At 44.3% G+C, this 16,283-nt stretch overlaps 1 protein-coding gene across 2 annotated transcripts; it reads left to right on the forward strand.

The window, feature by feature from the left end:
* The first annotated feature begins 1,933 nt into the window (after positions 1–1,933).
* On the forward strand, positions 1,934–11,295 carry SNRPB (small nuclear ribonucleoprotein polypeptides B and B1). Of its 2 annotated transcripts, none has more exons than XM_015149349.3 (7): positions 1,934–2,027; positions 4,941–5,092; positions 7,185–7,296; positions 9,035–9,187; positions 9,708–9,846; positions 10,168–10,293; positions 11,144–11,295. In XM_015149349.3, the coding sequence occupies exons 1-7, from the start codon at positions 2,025–2,027 to the stop codon at positions 11,179–11,181; spliced, it is 723 nt and encodes a 240-aa protein (XP_015004835.1). In that variant the 5' UTR covers positions 1,934–2,024; the 3' UTR covers positions 11,182–11,295.
* Positions 11,296–16,283: the final 4,988 nt, after the last annotated feature.

Genomic DNA, 16,283 nt, shown 5'->3' on the forward strand with positions numbered 1-16,283 from the left:
TAAAAATTATTTTAAATGCATGCATGAATGATGTGTTAGGCAGCTGGGTGAGGTGGGGGCAAATGAACAGCTGAGGAGCCAGAGATACCTATATTCCCACTCTGACTCTGCCACCTTGGGCAATACAATTCATTTCTATGAGGCTTCACCTCTTCATCTACAGGTGACAGAAACCAGATAACAGAACATACCTTTTTGAGATGGTGTGAAAATGACAAAGCACCAAGGTGGAAGCTTTCCTTGCTGGGTTTGAGGAACAGCAAGGAGATTAGTGTGACTGGAGAATGATGAATGAGGGGAATGTTGAAGGAGATGAGTGAGGTTGGAGAGGAGTGCAGAGTTAGATTTTATTCCATGTGTGCTGGGAAGTTTTTGGTAAGTGGAGACCAGGGCATGACATCATCTGATATCCCAGTATGTTTAGAAGGATCCATCTGGCTGCTGTGAGAACAAGAAAGGAAGCAAAGAGACAAGTTATGGGCTTGTTCAATGATCCAAGACAGAGATGATGGTGGCTATGACTAGAGTGGAAGCAATGGAGTGGGTGACAACAGTCATATTCAAGATAATTTGAAGGTGGGGGCCACAGGATTTGCTGATGAATTTGATTATTCGATGGCAGAGAAAGGGAAGAATGAAATATGCTTCAAATTTGTCATTTTCTTTTTTTCCTTTTTTAATCCAAGAAACTTCGGCGATGGGGAACACTGGTGAAGTGGTTTTAGAAACAGTGAATAGAATCAAGAATTCAGTTTTCAACATGTTAAATTTGGTATACTTATTAGACATTCACATCACGCTGGCAGCTGGATATAAAGGGCCAAGAGTTAAATGATGAGGCCAAGGTTAGAGGAACAAACTTGAAAACCCTGGGTGTATATGTTGTATTTAAAAGTCATAGGAAGGGCCTGGCATGGTGGCTCACGCCTGTAATTCCAGCACTTTGGGAGGCCAAGGCGGGTGGATCACTTGAGGTCAGGAGTTCAGAGACCAGTCTGGCCAAGATGGCGAAACCCCGTCTCTACTAAAAATACAAAAATTAGCCGAGTGTGGTGGCACATGCCTGTATTCCCAGCTATTCGGGAGGCCGAGGCAGGAGAATCGCTTGAACCGGGGAGGCGGAGGTTGCAGTGAGCAGACATTGCGCCACTGCACTCCGGCCTTGGTAACAGACTGAGAGTCTGTCTCAAAAGAAAAAAAAATACATAGAAAAAAAATATGTCATATGACTGGATGCGATTATCAACAAATATGGGTAGAGCCCTTATTTTGTGCTACTAAAGTATTCTAGGCACTACAGCAATGAGTAATACACAAAGAGAAAAATTCACACCCTTATGAATCTTACATTCTAATGGGGAGGGGATAATAAAATAACAAAAATATACAGCGTGTGAGATAGCAAGAGGGAAATACAGGAGAGATGAGGATGAGGTGGGTGGGAAGGTTACAGGATGGCTAGGGAAATCCTCACTTGGAAAGTGTTATTTAAGCTTAAGTCTTGAAAGAGGTGAGGGCAGCAGCCTTTTGGTATACCTTGAGGACTAGCATTTCAGGCAGAGGCAAAAGCAAATGCAGAGGGGCTGAAAAGGAGCACGTCCGGCCAGTGGAGGGAAAAGCAAGAATAGTGGCTGTAGAGGAGACAGCCGGGGAGGGTGATGGGGAAATGAGGACCGAGAGTGTAATGGGAAAGGTGAGGCGAAGAGAAATGAGTGTGACACAGAGCAGCCCTGAGTACGGATTTAAGCTAGGAAGGTGTCCAAACAGGAACTTAAGGCTCTCCTATTACTTCAAAGCGGGATGTTAACGCCCAGTCCCCAGGCCCCGCCCCTGCTCGGCACAAGCTCCGCTCTGGGGCCGGAACTCTAGAGCTCAGTGTCCGGACCGGAAGTAGATTTCCAGCCGACCGCATTTTACGTGCTGTTGCATTTCCGGTAGCGGCGGCGGGAAATCGGCTGCGGGAGAGAGGCTAGGCCTCTGTGGAGGCGAATCCGGCGGGGATCAGAGCCATCAGAACCGCCACCATGGTGAGGAGGGCACAGGCGGGCGGCGCGGGAACTTCCGAGTCTGTTGTGGAGTGGGAACCGCGACTGATCGGGGAGGAAGCCGTGGGTTAGAGCTACTTACGGCGGTGAAGGCCTGGGCCTTGGCCGCTCGGTCTGGGCGGGAAAGACCAGGACCTTGGCGGTTCGGCTAGGCATGGGGTCGAGGAAAAGGTTGGAACCGGGAACGGAGGCCGAGGTCGTTCGGCAGGGGCGAGGGTAGAACCGCGGCTCTCGACACTGCTGTAGCCATAATGCCTGGGACCTCGTAGGTACTAAGTTAACTTTTGCCGAATAAATATATGTCCTGGGCTTCGGAGCAGGCTCTGGAGCCGCAGGGGGACCCGGTAAACGGCTCAGACTTGTGAAAGGTTGTGAGTCTGAGAAAGAGTTACGACGTGGGTGGAAGGAAGGGGCTTGTGGACCACGCTAGAGTCTTGCTAGGTCTACTTGGAGAGGAGGGAGGAGGAGGGGATAGGGAATGTTTGGAGGAAGAGTTCCACTCAGTTGTTAATCATGTTTCTGTGTTTGCCTGTGCCTGACTTCTCAGGCGCTGGGGCTGCTCTCTGAAATATGTTTGCTTCCTTCACAGAGGTAGTTGGGGACACATAATTTTATGGTCATTCGGTAAAAGTAACGGCGGCGGGCGGGTAAGAATGTTTTCTCAAATAGATGGTTCCTGAGCAGATTCCTAAAAGATTAGCAAGAATGTACCCGGCGAAAATGGGGGCAGTATTACAGACCCGGAGAACTGAAGGAACAAAGGCTGAAGAGTAGCAAGATTTAAAAAGTTACTGGATTTTTCTGCGTCTGTTGACTGAGAAAAAGTTGCTGGAGGAGGAAGGAAGAAAGAGTAGGGAAGACGGGAAGAATTGGCAGGAGGCTAGTTACTAAAGACCTTGCGTGTTATTTTACCTTGGTGGTGGTGAGGCATGTCATCGAAGGATTTAATTTAATTTATTTTTATTTTTTTGAGAGGGAGTTTTGCTTTTGTTTCCCAGGCTGGAGTGCAGTGGCTCGATCACGGTTCACTGCAACCTCTGCCTCCCGGGTTCAAGCGATTCTCCTGCCTCGGCCTCCCGAGTAGCTGGGATTATAGGCGCCCGCCACCACGCTTGGCTGATTTTTTGTGTTTTTAGTAAAGACGGGGTTTCACCATGTTGTCCAGGCTGGTCTCAAACTCCTGACCTCAGTTAGTCCACCCGCCTCGGCCTCCTAAAGTGCCGGGATTACAGCCGTGAGCCACCTTGCCCTGCCCACTGAAGGATTTTAACCAGCAAAGTGACATAAACTTAGTGGTGTTTAGAAAGATTGCTCTAGCTCTGGCATGTATATTCGATGGGACTGGAAGCAGGAAAACCCGGTAGGATATTGTTTGGATAATTGGTTAGAATAGGCACTGGATTCATTCTGTCTAGGTTCCAACACAGCTTTCCAGCTGTGAAACTGGGCAAGTTACTTAACCTCTCCCAGCCTCAGTGACCTCATCTGTAAAATAGGGATAATAATGGGTCCAATTTTGAGGATTAAATGAGATGTACAGTGCTTATCACAGTGCCAGATACACAGTGAACATTAGTTCAACTGGACCGGTGAATGTTGCCCTAAAGGTTCAGATCCCTTGTGGTTAGAAGCTGGTTAAAATGGTCATTGAAGGGAAACTGAACCACCTAACCTGAGGGTGGCTCCAGTATCTTTGTGTGGAGTCAAGTTTCGTTTTTGTTTTTTTGAGATGGAGTCTTTCCCTGTCACCCAGGCTGGAGTGCAGTGGCGTGATCTCAGCTCACTGCAACCTCCACCTCCCAGGTTCAAGCAATTCGATTCTCCCACTTCAGCCTCCCGAGTAGTTGGGATTACTGGCGCTTGCCACCATGCGTGGCTAATATTTGTAATTTTAGTAGAGATGGAGTTTTGCCATGTTAGCCAGGCTGGTCTCGAACTCCTGACCTCAGGTGATCTGCCCACCTCAGCCTCCCAAAATGCTGGGATTACAGGAGTGAGCCACTGAGCCCAGCCATGGAGTCAAAGTTTTGATCTGCATATTTGCAGGTTCGGAACTTTGTTGTCTGAGCTCACAGAGATGAACAGAGGTCCATAGAAGGCACTTGGGGGTCGGACTGGGGTATAGCAGTCAGACTGATGGGAGGATGATACACAGATCAAATGCCAGGTGATTTGTTTATAGAGAGAAATACAACTGCTTAGGGTACCTGACAGTTCACAAAGTGATACCTCTATAGTCACTTCTTTATTTTAGCACATTGGAACCCAGGTTATAAAGACAAATGTTTGTTGGGTTAAAGACCATTATGTGTCCAAACCGATTAGCACCCTAACCACCAGAGTTTCCGTCTGCCAAATGTAGTCTTGGAGGCACACTAACAAATTCTTGATTTGTGGATTTCATTTTTCACCTTGAAGCTCATCTCCCTCCTGATAACAAGCTTCTTGTTGATTAGATTTTTAGTTTTAGCCCCATTCTAGCTCCTCCTTTACTCAGTCTTTTTAATGAGATTTGGATATTCCATAGCACTTGAGTCACATACCTATAATCTGCACAATGGTAAATGGCTCTAGTATGTATGGATTGGATTCGTTTGGGGACACACTATATACTCTCATCCCTGCAACTGACACGACATAGACAAAGGCGATTATAATATGAGAAAGACCGATTTTAAGGGAAGAGAGAATAGCAGATTACTGGGTAGAGGTCAGGCCTAAAACAGGGTGGCATGGGAGAATTCCAGGGAAAGGGCTGTGGGTAGAAGACTGAGCTAAGAATCTGTTGAGAAAGATGGACACATGGACGAGAAGGCCGTGGGAAGTTTTGGGGAGGGCCAGAGGTGCTTTTGTCCAAAAGAGCAGAGTCTCATCCCTGTCTATTTCTCCTTGCAGACGGTGGGCAAAAGCAGCAAGATGCTGCAGCATATTGACTACAGGATGAGGTGCATCCTGCAGGACGGTCGGATCTTCATCGGCACCTTCAAGGCTTTTGACAAGCACATGAATTTGATCCTCTGTGACTGTGATGAGTTCAGGAAGATCAAGTGAGAAGTGGACTGTGGGGGGCGGAGACTGGAGGATGGGAATGGATTGAGTGGGTGGGCCAAGCAGTAGAGGTGGTGATGGAGCTAGTTGGTTCTTCTCTGTTTATTCTCCAGTTTTAGAGGGCAGACTTAAATGGGGACATTGAACACTAAGAAATCTTTTTCAGTCCAGCAAACCTTGCTCTCTAGGTCTAGCAAAGTACAAGTTGTGAAGGGCTGCTAGGCTTTTTGTTTCTCTGACTTTGTGTGCCCCTGGGTACTGGGGTAAAGGGCTCTCATGTTCTCCCCACAGGTGTGTGAGGGGGGAGAGCTTGAGTTTCTGGCCTCATTGCCTATTTGTAAAGCTGTAGCCTAAAGGGCTCTCCCAATGCAGCCTGGTCTGAAACTGCTTTAAGAAGCCTCTGACCCTCTTCAGGGTAAGTGCTCAGCTCCCCATGTGGGTTTGGGGCCAGTGATTTTTGTTGGCATTTATACAAACAATTGGAGATATTTTCTACTTCGCTACAATTACATAAGTTATTGGCTAACTCCCTTGTCTTGAGTCTCACAGATGTTAAGCTTTTGGCCCATTAAAAGATAAGATCTAGCTTCCCATCATGTTTTACATTCAAGGCTACTTGAGGCACTAAAAGATGATGTGACTTCCGTGGTTATCAGCTCTTTTGTCACATGCAGTGTCCATATTATGTTGTCCCTCGCTTTGAATTCCCTTTGATGCTCCTTGGGGCTGATTTCTTCTGTGGCCCAAGGTCAAGAAGTATAGTTTAAAAATGTGGTAGGGATGCCTGGGTGCCAGGTACATATTAGAGGGGCCAACAGATGAGTGTGGAGCTACTCCAAAGTTCCCTCCTGATAATAAAAAATTTATTGGAAAATATTTTTGAAAATACAAAGAAGTCTATGAGTAGACACTAAAATATACAGAAGGGTTTTTTTCTAATTATGAAAGGACAATACATGGTTGTTACTTTTAAAAATAAGAAAATGAGGCCGGGCGCGGTGGCTCAAGCCTGTAATCCCAGCACTTTGGGAGGCCGAGGCGGGCGGATCACAAGATCAGGAGATCGAGACCACAGTGAAACCCCGTCTCTACTAAAAATACAAAAAAAAATTAGCCGGGTGCGGTGGCGGGCGCCTGTAGTCCCAGCTACTCAGGAGGCTGAGGCAGGAGAATGGCGGGAACCCGGGAGGCGGAGCTTGCAGTGAGCCGAGATCGCGCCACTGCACTCCAGCCTGGGCAACAGCGTGAGACTCCGTCTCAAAAAAAAAAAAAAAAAAAAAAAATAAGAAAATGTGAGCCGAAAAAGGGAAAAACTGTCCATCCGCAGACAACCAGTTGATGTACTGTAAAATATCAGAACAAAATCTTTTGAGTTCTTTTTTTAAATCAGGCTATTTTTTCCCCTTTATTTTTAGGATCTTAGCTTTAGCTTTTTTCCTCCACTTTCCTATCCTGTTGCAGTTATTTTTCCTACTTCACATTTATATTTTGTTCATCTTTTTCTGGTTGTTGCTTTTTGGGTATTTCTGTTTTTGTGCTTTTGAGGAACAGATACGAAATTTCAATTTCTGTGTATGTGAAATTTCTCTTAACCTTTTCCTTCTATGGCTTCTATTTCTGATGTAAGATGAGGGGCAGAATTATAGGCCTGTGAGGTTGAATTGATATTAGAAGGACACTGCACGTAAGTGAGGTGGGTGGGAGTCATTTGACTGGAATTGTTTAGGCAGCCTCCTGATGTTGGCAAGGCCTTAAGCTGAAGGGAGGTAATAGGGTCATAAGAAAGAAGACTTAAGACTTAGCTGAGGGAAGGGCCTTCACAGTTGCTGTGGAATAGTATATGGGCCAGAGCTGGGCTTTGTTGGCCCTGTCCTATCTCTTGGTCAGTGTGTCCTCTTGTGGTAGGAAACAGGTAGATAGCCACCTAAGATGTTATGTGTTCAGACTGCAGAGACTATCCAGGAGGGCTATCTTGGGAAAGTTTGTGTACTGTTTGTTAGGAGATGCAGTGTAAGCAAATCTTGGAGGCCACTAGGCAGGTGAACTACCCACCTCTAACACTTTTTTTGTTTCTTCTAAACCTCTCTTTAGGCCAAAGAACTCCAAACAAGCAGAAAGGGAAGAGAAGCGAGTCCTCGGTCTGGTGCTGCTGCGAGGGGAGAATCTGGTCTCAATGACAGTAGAGGGACCTCCTCCCAAAGATGTAAGTCAGAGCAGGAAGCCTTGTGGAGGAGGGAGGCCCTACCGTGAGCCAGGCTCTGTGTTAGATTCCGTTTCACTGCGGTTCTCACAGGCATCCTCTGGATTTTGCCCCCTTTTCAGATAATAAATAGAATCTTAAAGAGGTTACCCTGCAAGAAAGAAGTGGAAAAAGGGAACTAGAATTTGGGTATCTCTGACTTTAAAGCTCTACTTCTTTCTCAGATGGTGTACATAGTGAGTCATTGGAGGAAGCACCTGAGGTCATCTGGGTCAGTCCTTAATGTGATGATAAAGCCTAGGTGAACTTTAAAAAGTTGTAACTCCAAAACAGTAGAATATGTGTGTATTTTGTTTTGTACAGTTATAGTTCATAGTTACTGAGAATCTGCTTTGCACCAACCACTTCAGTATTTTATTTGATCCTCGTAAGTCTTTAGAGATAAATTCTCACCTTATAAATAGAGTAAAACAGGGCTTAGTAACTTGCCCACGGTGCCACAGCTACTGAGTGGTGAAACTGACATTTGATCTCAGACAATCTTGATTCTGTAAGCACCAAGCTACACATAGAAATAGAACAGGCTTTAGAGACCTAGTGAAATTTGTTTTCCCTTTCTCTTTTGCATTTGAAGGCTTTTTTTTTTTTTTTTTTTTTTTTGAGGCGGAGTCTCGCTGCGTCGCCAGGCTGGAGTGCGGTGGCGTGATCTTGGCTCACTGCAACCTCCGCCTCCCGGGTTCAAGCGATTCCCTTGCCTCGGCCTCCCGAGTAGCTGGGGTTACAGGTGTGCGCCACCACGCTCAGCTAATCTTTGTATTTTAGTTTCAGTTTCATCATGTTAGCCAGGATGGTCTCGATCTCTTGACCTTGTGACCTGCCCACCTTGGCCTCCCAAAATGCTGAGATTACAGATGTGAGCCACCGGGCCCTGCCAAGACATTATTTTAATCAAAAGAGAATAATCCTTTTAACTTTTTACAAGTCCACATAGATTATCTGAATTTTTTTGTACTTAACACATAATATGCATATATTATGTTGTTCTGTGTTTTCACTTAATGTTAGCATTTTTCTAATTGCTCTACACCAAGTCAACAACCGAAAAATTTTCTCAAGTGAGTACAGAGTAGTTTATCCTCGTCATTTTCTTTTTTGGGGATTTTTACGTTTCTGCCTTTTCCAGTTATAAATGTCTGCAAGGGATGTTAGCATATCTTGGTTCAAAGCCCATGTACATATTCAGATTTCTTAGTACCTACTTCCAATAGAATTGGCTGGTCTAACGTAACCCATTGTAAACCTTTGTGATCACAACCAGTTTTACCATAACCATGTCATTTGCAGATGAGGCAACTCAGCCTGGGATTTTGGGATTATTTGCCCATTGTCACCTAGCGGATTAGAATCAGCTAGGAATGGATCTCATGTCCCTTTAATGCCTTGCCTGCTGAACCCTGAGTGGAACCCTGGCCCTTTGCTCTTGGTTGAACTTTCACAGGAGTGCATATAGGTGGTTGAGTTGTGGCATGTTTCTCTAGACTTACTTTAAGTTCTACCCTGCTTCAGGGATCACTCATAGTCTTGATGGAGGAAGAATGGTGTTGGCACACATGGAGAGGTAGTATTTATAAGCTGTTTCGATGCCCTCTAAATCTGAGGGGCTCTCTTGGCAATGATTTTCCAAAGTATGCTTCTGATCTTCAGGCCACTGGGCGTCAGAGCGTGTTTGTTTATTTTTCAGACTGGTATTGCTCGAGTGCCACTTGCTGGAGCTGCTGGGGGCCCAGGGATCGGCAGGGCTGCTGGCAGAGGAATCCCGGCTGGGGTTCCCATGCCTCAGGCTCCTGCAGGACTTGCTGGGCCAGTCCGTGGGGTTGGCGGGCCATCCCAACAGGTGAGGGGTTGGGGAAAGGGTACCACCTCCTGGTGGCTAAAATAAAGGATAAAGGGGAGGGCCCATAGTTTCAAAAGGGTCCAGAGTGACCAACCTATGATTGTCAGACTATCAGTGTTTCACTGTGGTTTCTACATGGCCCTAGAATCAAGTGAAAAATGATAATTTGCCATTGTAAATTATGTTGATGCTATCAAAGAGATGTACGAATTAGCCAACTTTATTTAAGGAAAATATTTTCATGACAACATTTGAAATCATGAGTCATATTTGAAAAGGCAGTTGCCTTCTCTCACTTGGATTGGACATCCTTACATTCAGGTCTAGAAGATGGGAGTTGGGCATTCAAGCTTGATCTTTCCTGATATGTGGTTTTGGATAGGAAGTCTGGTGCTGAGAGTTGCGGCATTAAGGGATTTGGTGCCTGCTGTTTCCCGCTGTCCTTCCCCCAGTTGGGGAGGAGAGTGGGAAGCTGCATTGTAGTAGACCCTTCTAACTCTTTCTTCTTGTGTCCTGTTAGGTGATGACCCCACAAGGAAGAGGTACTGTTGCAGCCGCTGCAGCTGCTGCCACAGCCAGTATTGCCGGGGCCCCGACCCAGTACCCACCTGGCCGTGGGGGTCCTCCCCCACCAATGGGCCGAGGGGCACCCCCTCCAGGTGAGGAGCCCATAAGGAGACCAGTGCTAATTGATAGAAGATGCCTTAGCTGGATTAATGATGAGATATAACTTCACTGAAACTGATGATGAGTTTATGTAATTAAGCAGGATTACTCTGAGATCCAGCATGGCTGACTGATGAAACTAGTAGGACAAGAACCATTGGGAGCCCTAGGTGCTCCCAATGTCAGTTTCTGGGAGCTGCTGAGAGGGTGGAATGGTCCCTCTTTCTCAGAACTTGGTGGAAAGCTTGGTAGTTTTTTTGCTACCTTTTCAAGATAGACACTTGAGCTATATTCTTGGGGCTTTTCTCTTGCAGGCATGATGGGCCCACCTCCTGGTATGAGGCCTCCTATGGGTCCCCCAATGGGGATCCCCCCTGGAAGAGGGACTCCAATGGGCATGCCCCCTCCGGGAATGCGGCCTCCTCCCCCTGGGATGCGAGGTAAGTGCCTGCAGTGGTAAAACTTCGGCTTGTTTCCCTAGAGCCTAGTGGGATAGGAAATGGAGGGAAGATTGCATTTAGACCATATCCCATGGGCTTTCAAGCCTTAAGTCTAGGGAAATCCAGAAAGGAAAGAGAAGAGGGAACATGCATTTCTTAAATTGGGCTTACCACCCCTCTTAGAACAGTTAGAGCAGCCCTGTACCCAAAGTGTTTCTCAATATCTAAGGCAGCGGCCTCAGGACACTATGAAATAATGCATTCTGAGGATCCCTAACAAAAGTTATGAGATTGTCTTATTGCTCTTTGGTTTGACAGTGCCTAGTAATTAAGAGGGGGCTCTGGGCTTTGCTATATTATTATTATGGATTTCTCTTTAACTTCAGTTGGAGAAATTCTGAGATCAGTCCCCACATGAATGAGAAAATAGGCCCCCAGAGAGTTTGGACTCCAAGCCCAATGTTCTTTCCCCGTAAGATAACCCATTGGCAAACTTGGTGACCCCTGTTTCTTTAGTCTGGGTTATTCCTCTATGGGTTTTTATAGGCATAGGAACCCAGTCAGCCTCAGAGAAATCCCTAGTTAGCACATATGCCATGTATACCCCTCTCCTCACTTGATTACTGCAGGGCCTGGGAGGCTGGGGCAGGGTTGGGGATTCAAGTTGCAGATCAGGCACTGACTAAACTTCTTACTCTTACTTCAGGCCTTCTTTGACCCTTGGCCAGAGTATGGAAATAGCTCCGCAGAGGCGTGGGCTCGATTCCTCAGGGCCACGTTACCACAGACCTGTTTGTTTCTTATGCTGTTGTTCGCGGAGTCTCACGGGATTGTCTGGTTTCCCTTACAGGGCCCCCTCCCCCGGGAATGCGCCCACCAAGGCCCTAGACTCATCTTGGCCCTCCTCAGCTCCCTGCCTGTTTCCCGTAAGGCTGTACATAGTCCTTTTATTTCCTTGTGGCCTATGAAACTGGTTTATAATAAACTCTTAAGAGAACATTATAATTGCACCTATGTGTCTTTATTTTTAGAAAAATCTTTGATATATTGGGTGCTTAATAGAGTCAAGAAGGGTTGCCTTGGAAAAATCCCTCAGCTTCTTCCCTATAAAACATTTTACTACCCATTTGCATCTGTACATCCTGTACACTAAGATAATTAAAAATTGAACATTTTCAATTGAAAAGTGACATTTTCACTTAATCAAATTCAAAGATCAGTTTTGTTGAAATCAGTACCCATAATATCCTCTTGGGAAGGCACTTACCTGGATAGCTCCTCCATGAAGCAAACACTAACAATGAAAATTCTACTGGGAGAGGAACAATTTTAGCATAACTTTTGAGTTGTGGTATCTTCATGATTTCTTCCACCCAAAGCCTGTGTTCACTGAGCAGCACTCTAGTACTTAGTGCATCAAGCTCTAAGGGTACAAAAATAAGGTGAACACTGTTCTAAAGTTGCTGTGTAGGGGGGAGATAATTGTAAATGCAGTCAGCGGCACTTACCACATTAATAGAAGAAGAAAAAGCCATAGGATCTTCTCAACAGATGCAGAAAAAACATTTGAGACGATTTCAATACCCTTCGATGATAAATACAGCAAATTGGGAATAGAAGGGTTTTTTTTTTTTTTTTTTTTTTTAAGAGATAGTGGGGTCTCACTGTGTTGCCCAGGCTGGTCTCAAGACTTCTGCCCTCAAGGTATCCTGCCTCTGCCTGGGATTGCAGGCATGAGTCACTGCACCCAGCTCAGAAGGCAGTTTTTAAACAAGATTAAGGGATTTATGAAACATAGCTAACAATAGTGAAAGACTGAAAGCTTTACCCTTATAATTAGGAATAAGACAAGGGTTCCCACTTTGGCCACTTCCAACATTGTACTGGAAGTTCTAGCCAGAGCGATTAGGCAAGAAAAAGAAGAATTGCAATTGGAAAGGAAGAAGTAAAACTATCTCTGCAGAAGATATCCTGTGTATAGGAAACCATCTACAAGATAGCTACTAGAGCTAATGAATGAATTCAGCAGTTTTAGGGTACAAGATCACATAAAAACTATTCCATACACCACCAACAATTGGAAAGGAAATAGAAAAGAATTCCAGTTGGGATAGCAATCGAAAGAATACCTAAGAAAGCAAGCAATACCGGAATACCCAGGAATCAAACCATGGTAGTGAGACTACTGAAAACTACAGATCCTGAAAGAAAACTAAGTAGATGAGGAAAGACAACATGTTTATGGATCCAGACTTACTATTATAGTAGCAAATAATAGTCTCCAGACATTCCATGTAATCCCTATAATAATTGCAGTGGTCATTGCAGAAATGGAGAAGCTAATCCTCATATATATGAAGCTGCAAAAGACCCCAAATAGCCAAAACAATCTTGATGACATTAGAAGTCTCACAAAACTTAGAAAACTAATCAAAGCTGCATCTGACAAAGATAGACGATGGATAGATGAGGGTACAGAAATAAACCTTTACATAAATGGTCAATTGATCTCCTGCAATGGTACCAAAACCATCTATTGGGGCAAGAGTAGTCTTTTTCAGATGGTACTGGGACAACTGGATGACCACAGGTAAAAGAATGAAGTTGGAGCTCTACCTCATATACCTTTGTTTATCACTCATTAACTCAAAATTGGTAAACAATCTGTAAGAGCTAGATCTATTAGAAGAAAATGAGTAAGTCCTCATGACCTTGGATTTGGCAATGGATTATTGGATTGGACACTGAAAACAAGCAACAAAAGAAAAAATATGCAAATGGGACTTCATCAAAATTGAAAACTTGTACATCCAAGAATGCGGTGACGAATGTGCAAAACAACTTACAGAAGGGGAGAATATTTTTGCAAACTATCTGATAGTCTGATATCTATAGTTTGCTATGTGAACTGTGAAAAGAATTCTTGTAAAAAGATAACTTTTCAAAAATGAGAGGAATTGAACAAGTATTTCCCCAAAGAAGATACACAAATGGCCGAAAAGTACATGAAAACTGGTTCAACATCATTGGTTATTAAAGAAATGCAAATCAAAACTACAATAAGATGCCAGCTCATACCCAAGAGGATGGCTCATTTATTAAAACAAAAAACAAACCAAAAAAACAACTCTTGGTGAGGATGTGGAGAAACAGGAGCCCTCATGCATTGCTGGTGAGAATGTCAAGTGGTGTAGCCCCTATGGAAAACAGTGGCAGTTCCTGAAGGCTGTCAGAATTACCATATAATATGGCAGTTCCACTCCTAGGTATTTTTATCTGTGGTAATAATATGAAATATATTTAGCCTTTGTTCCTGGTTCCTGTCACAGCACCTAAAAAACACTTGGAATTTCCTATGTAATGGGAGTATCTGTTATTTGTAATCAGCACATTTGGTAATATGTGAATTCATGCTAATGAGGTGACTTAGAGTGGGACCCCTAGCTAGCCTCACGATGGGGCCAGCCACCAGAAAGACCCAGTGATGAGAAGGTTGGAACTTTCACTCCCAACTACCCCCAGCCTCCTGGAGTAGAGGTGGCTGGAGATAAAGCTCTATAAAAACTCATCAACAATGAGATTTGATGAGCTCTTCCCAAAAGCTAAACTGCCCTTTTAAAACTAGTGAAAGGCACTAAAGTTAGGAGGACGAGAGGGGCCTGAATTGTACTAAGATGTAGGCCTGTGAGTTCAGAAGCAAGACAGAGTCAGCCATGTCAGATTTCTCTTACTGTCACTTTTGCAAAGGCAGTTTCATACACAGAAACTTGTATACAAGTGTTTATAGCAGAATTATGCATAACAGCCTAAAGGTGGAAACAACCCAAAGTATTCAACATATAATGGATAAACAGATTGTGGTATATACTGTCAACCTAAATAAACAGAGGCTCTAAAAGAAAATGATACCTATTCATGAACAGGGCATTGCAATGGGAGTCCGTGTGCCATAGTAAACTATGTGTATTCAGGGAGGTAAAAGAAGACAGATTAAAAGGAAAAACAAGGATTATGTAATTGTCTTGGGATAACCTTAACTCCAAGGATTAATAATAAGTCCTGGTGGCACCAGTCTGAGGTTGGACAAGCGGTGGCCAGGCAGAAGTCCTTGCAGAAATATTTTTGTATATATATAAGGTTGCAATAGTCTTTGTGCAAGATTATGTTTTTACAGTCTTTTGTGATAGTTTTTGTTATTTATGCATCAGAATCCTCCATAGCCTTTTTAGGCTTTGTCAGGGATTTTTAAAAGACATACAGGTGACTCCATTTTGGTTCTGACAACTTTCACAATACATATAATGGACTACAATAGAGCCGAAAGGAAAGAAATATTGATACATGTTACCATTTAGAAAAAAGCCAGACACGAAAGATCACCTATTATATAATTGCTTTTATGGGGATATTTGCTACCCATAATAGACAAATCTGTAGAGACAGCAGATTAGAAGTTTCCAGGGGTGGGAGCAGCAGGAAATGGAGTGGCAGAGTCTCACTCTGTCACCCAGGCTGGAGTGCAGTGGTGCAATCTTAGCTCATTGCAGCCTTGAACTCCTGGGTTTTAGCCGTTCTCCTCCTGCCTCAGCCTCCGGAATAGCTGGGACTACAGGCACACCCCACCAATGCCCAGCTAATCCTTCCTCACTCCCTCCCTGACTCCTTCCTTCCTTTCCCCTTTTCCTTTTCTTTCCTCTCCTCTCTTCTCCTTGCCCCTCCCCTCCTCTTTTCTCTTTTCCCTTCACTTTCTTTTTCTTTTTTTTCTTTCTTTTTTTTTTTTTGGTAGAGACAGGGTCTCACTTTTTTGCCCAGGCTTCTTGTTTTTACTTTTAAATTACCTATGTCCTCTTTTGTATATTGTCTTAAAAAAAACACAAAACTTGTGATAGACATTTTTCCATGTTGTTATACAAGTCTTAATGATTACTTAATGCAGTCTAACTTGGGCATTGCTCTTATTTTGGGAATTCATATTTCTGATTTTTCGTAACTGTAAATCAGGCAATGCTGGATAATTTGCATAAAAGTATTTTTTATTTGGCGTTTCTAGGCTTTTAGGAGCAACAGTCATGATTCAAAGGCAGGGGCTGGAAAGAAGGAAACTCATTTATTGAACCGAGGCATGTGCATGACCTATCTCTGGAAGTCTGTATATAACGAATTGGCCAGTTTGATTGCCTGTGGGGAAAGGAACCTGGTTTGAGAGGAGTAGAAAAGATAGGGAGAATTTTCACTGAATACCAGTTAGAACCTTTTACATATTGAGCCTGGTGCAGATGGCTCACGCCTGTAATTCCGGCACTTTGGGAGGCCGAGGCGGGGGAATCACCTGAGGTCGGGAGTTCGAGGCCAGCCTGACCAACATGGAGAAACCCCGTCTCTACTAAAAATACAAAATAAGCCCGGGGTGGTGGCGCATGCCTGCAGTCCCAGCTACTTGGGAGGCTGAGGCTAGTCGCTTGAACTCGGGAGGCGGAGGTTGCAGTGAGCCGAGACCGTGAAACTCCATCTCTAAATAAATAAATAAATAAATAAATATTGAACCATTAAGTGCCTTACCTAGTTAAAAAAATTAATTGCATTAAAAAAATTTAAGTGTGAAATAATGTGTTTTTAAAAACCTCCATCAAATCCACAAGGGGGCAGCATTGCTTTGCAGGGAGGAAGGAAGCCGCAAGTGCGTGGGCTCCGCCTTAGCATGGGTGCTGGGATCGTGACTTACATTTTTTTCCTATTTTCTGTATTGTCCCCATTTTCTACTAAGACCTATATAGAAATAAAATACATTTTATTTAAAGAGAGGAGGAAGTGTCAGGCCCTGTCCCTCTTTAGCCATGTAGCCATCCCTCTGTATTTAAATTCCTAAAAGTAGAATTCTGAGGAGAGGGGGCGGGGTTACATTTCAAGTATTGGTAGAGGGTCGGACGCAGTGGCTCACGCCTGCAATGCCGAGGCGGGCGGATCACTTGAGATTGAGACCAGACTGGCCA

This window comes from Macaca mulatta, chromosome 10 (assembly GCF_049350105.2).
Source record: "Macaca mulatta isolate MMU2019108-1 chromosome 10, T2T-MMU8v2.0, whole genome shotgun sequence".
Taxonomy (NCBI): Eukaryota; Metazoa; Chordata; class Mammalia; order Primates; family Cercopithecidae; genus Macaca; species Macaca mulatta.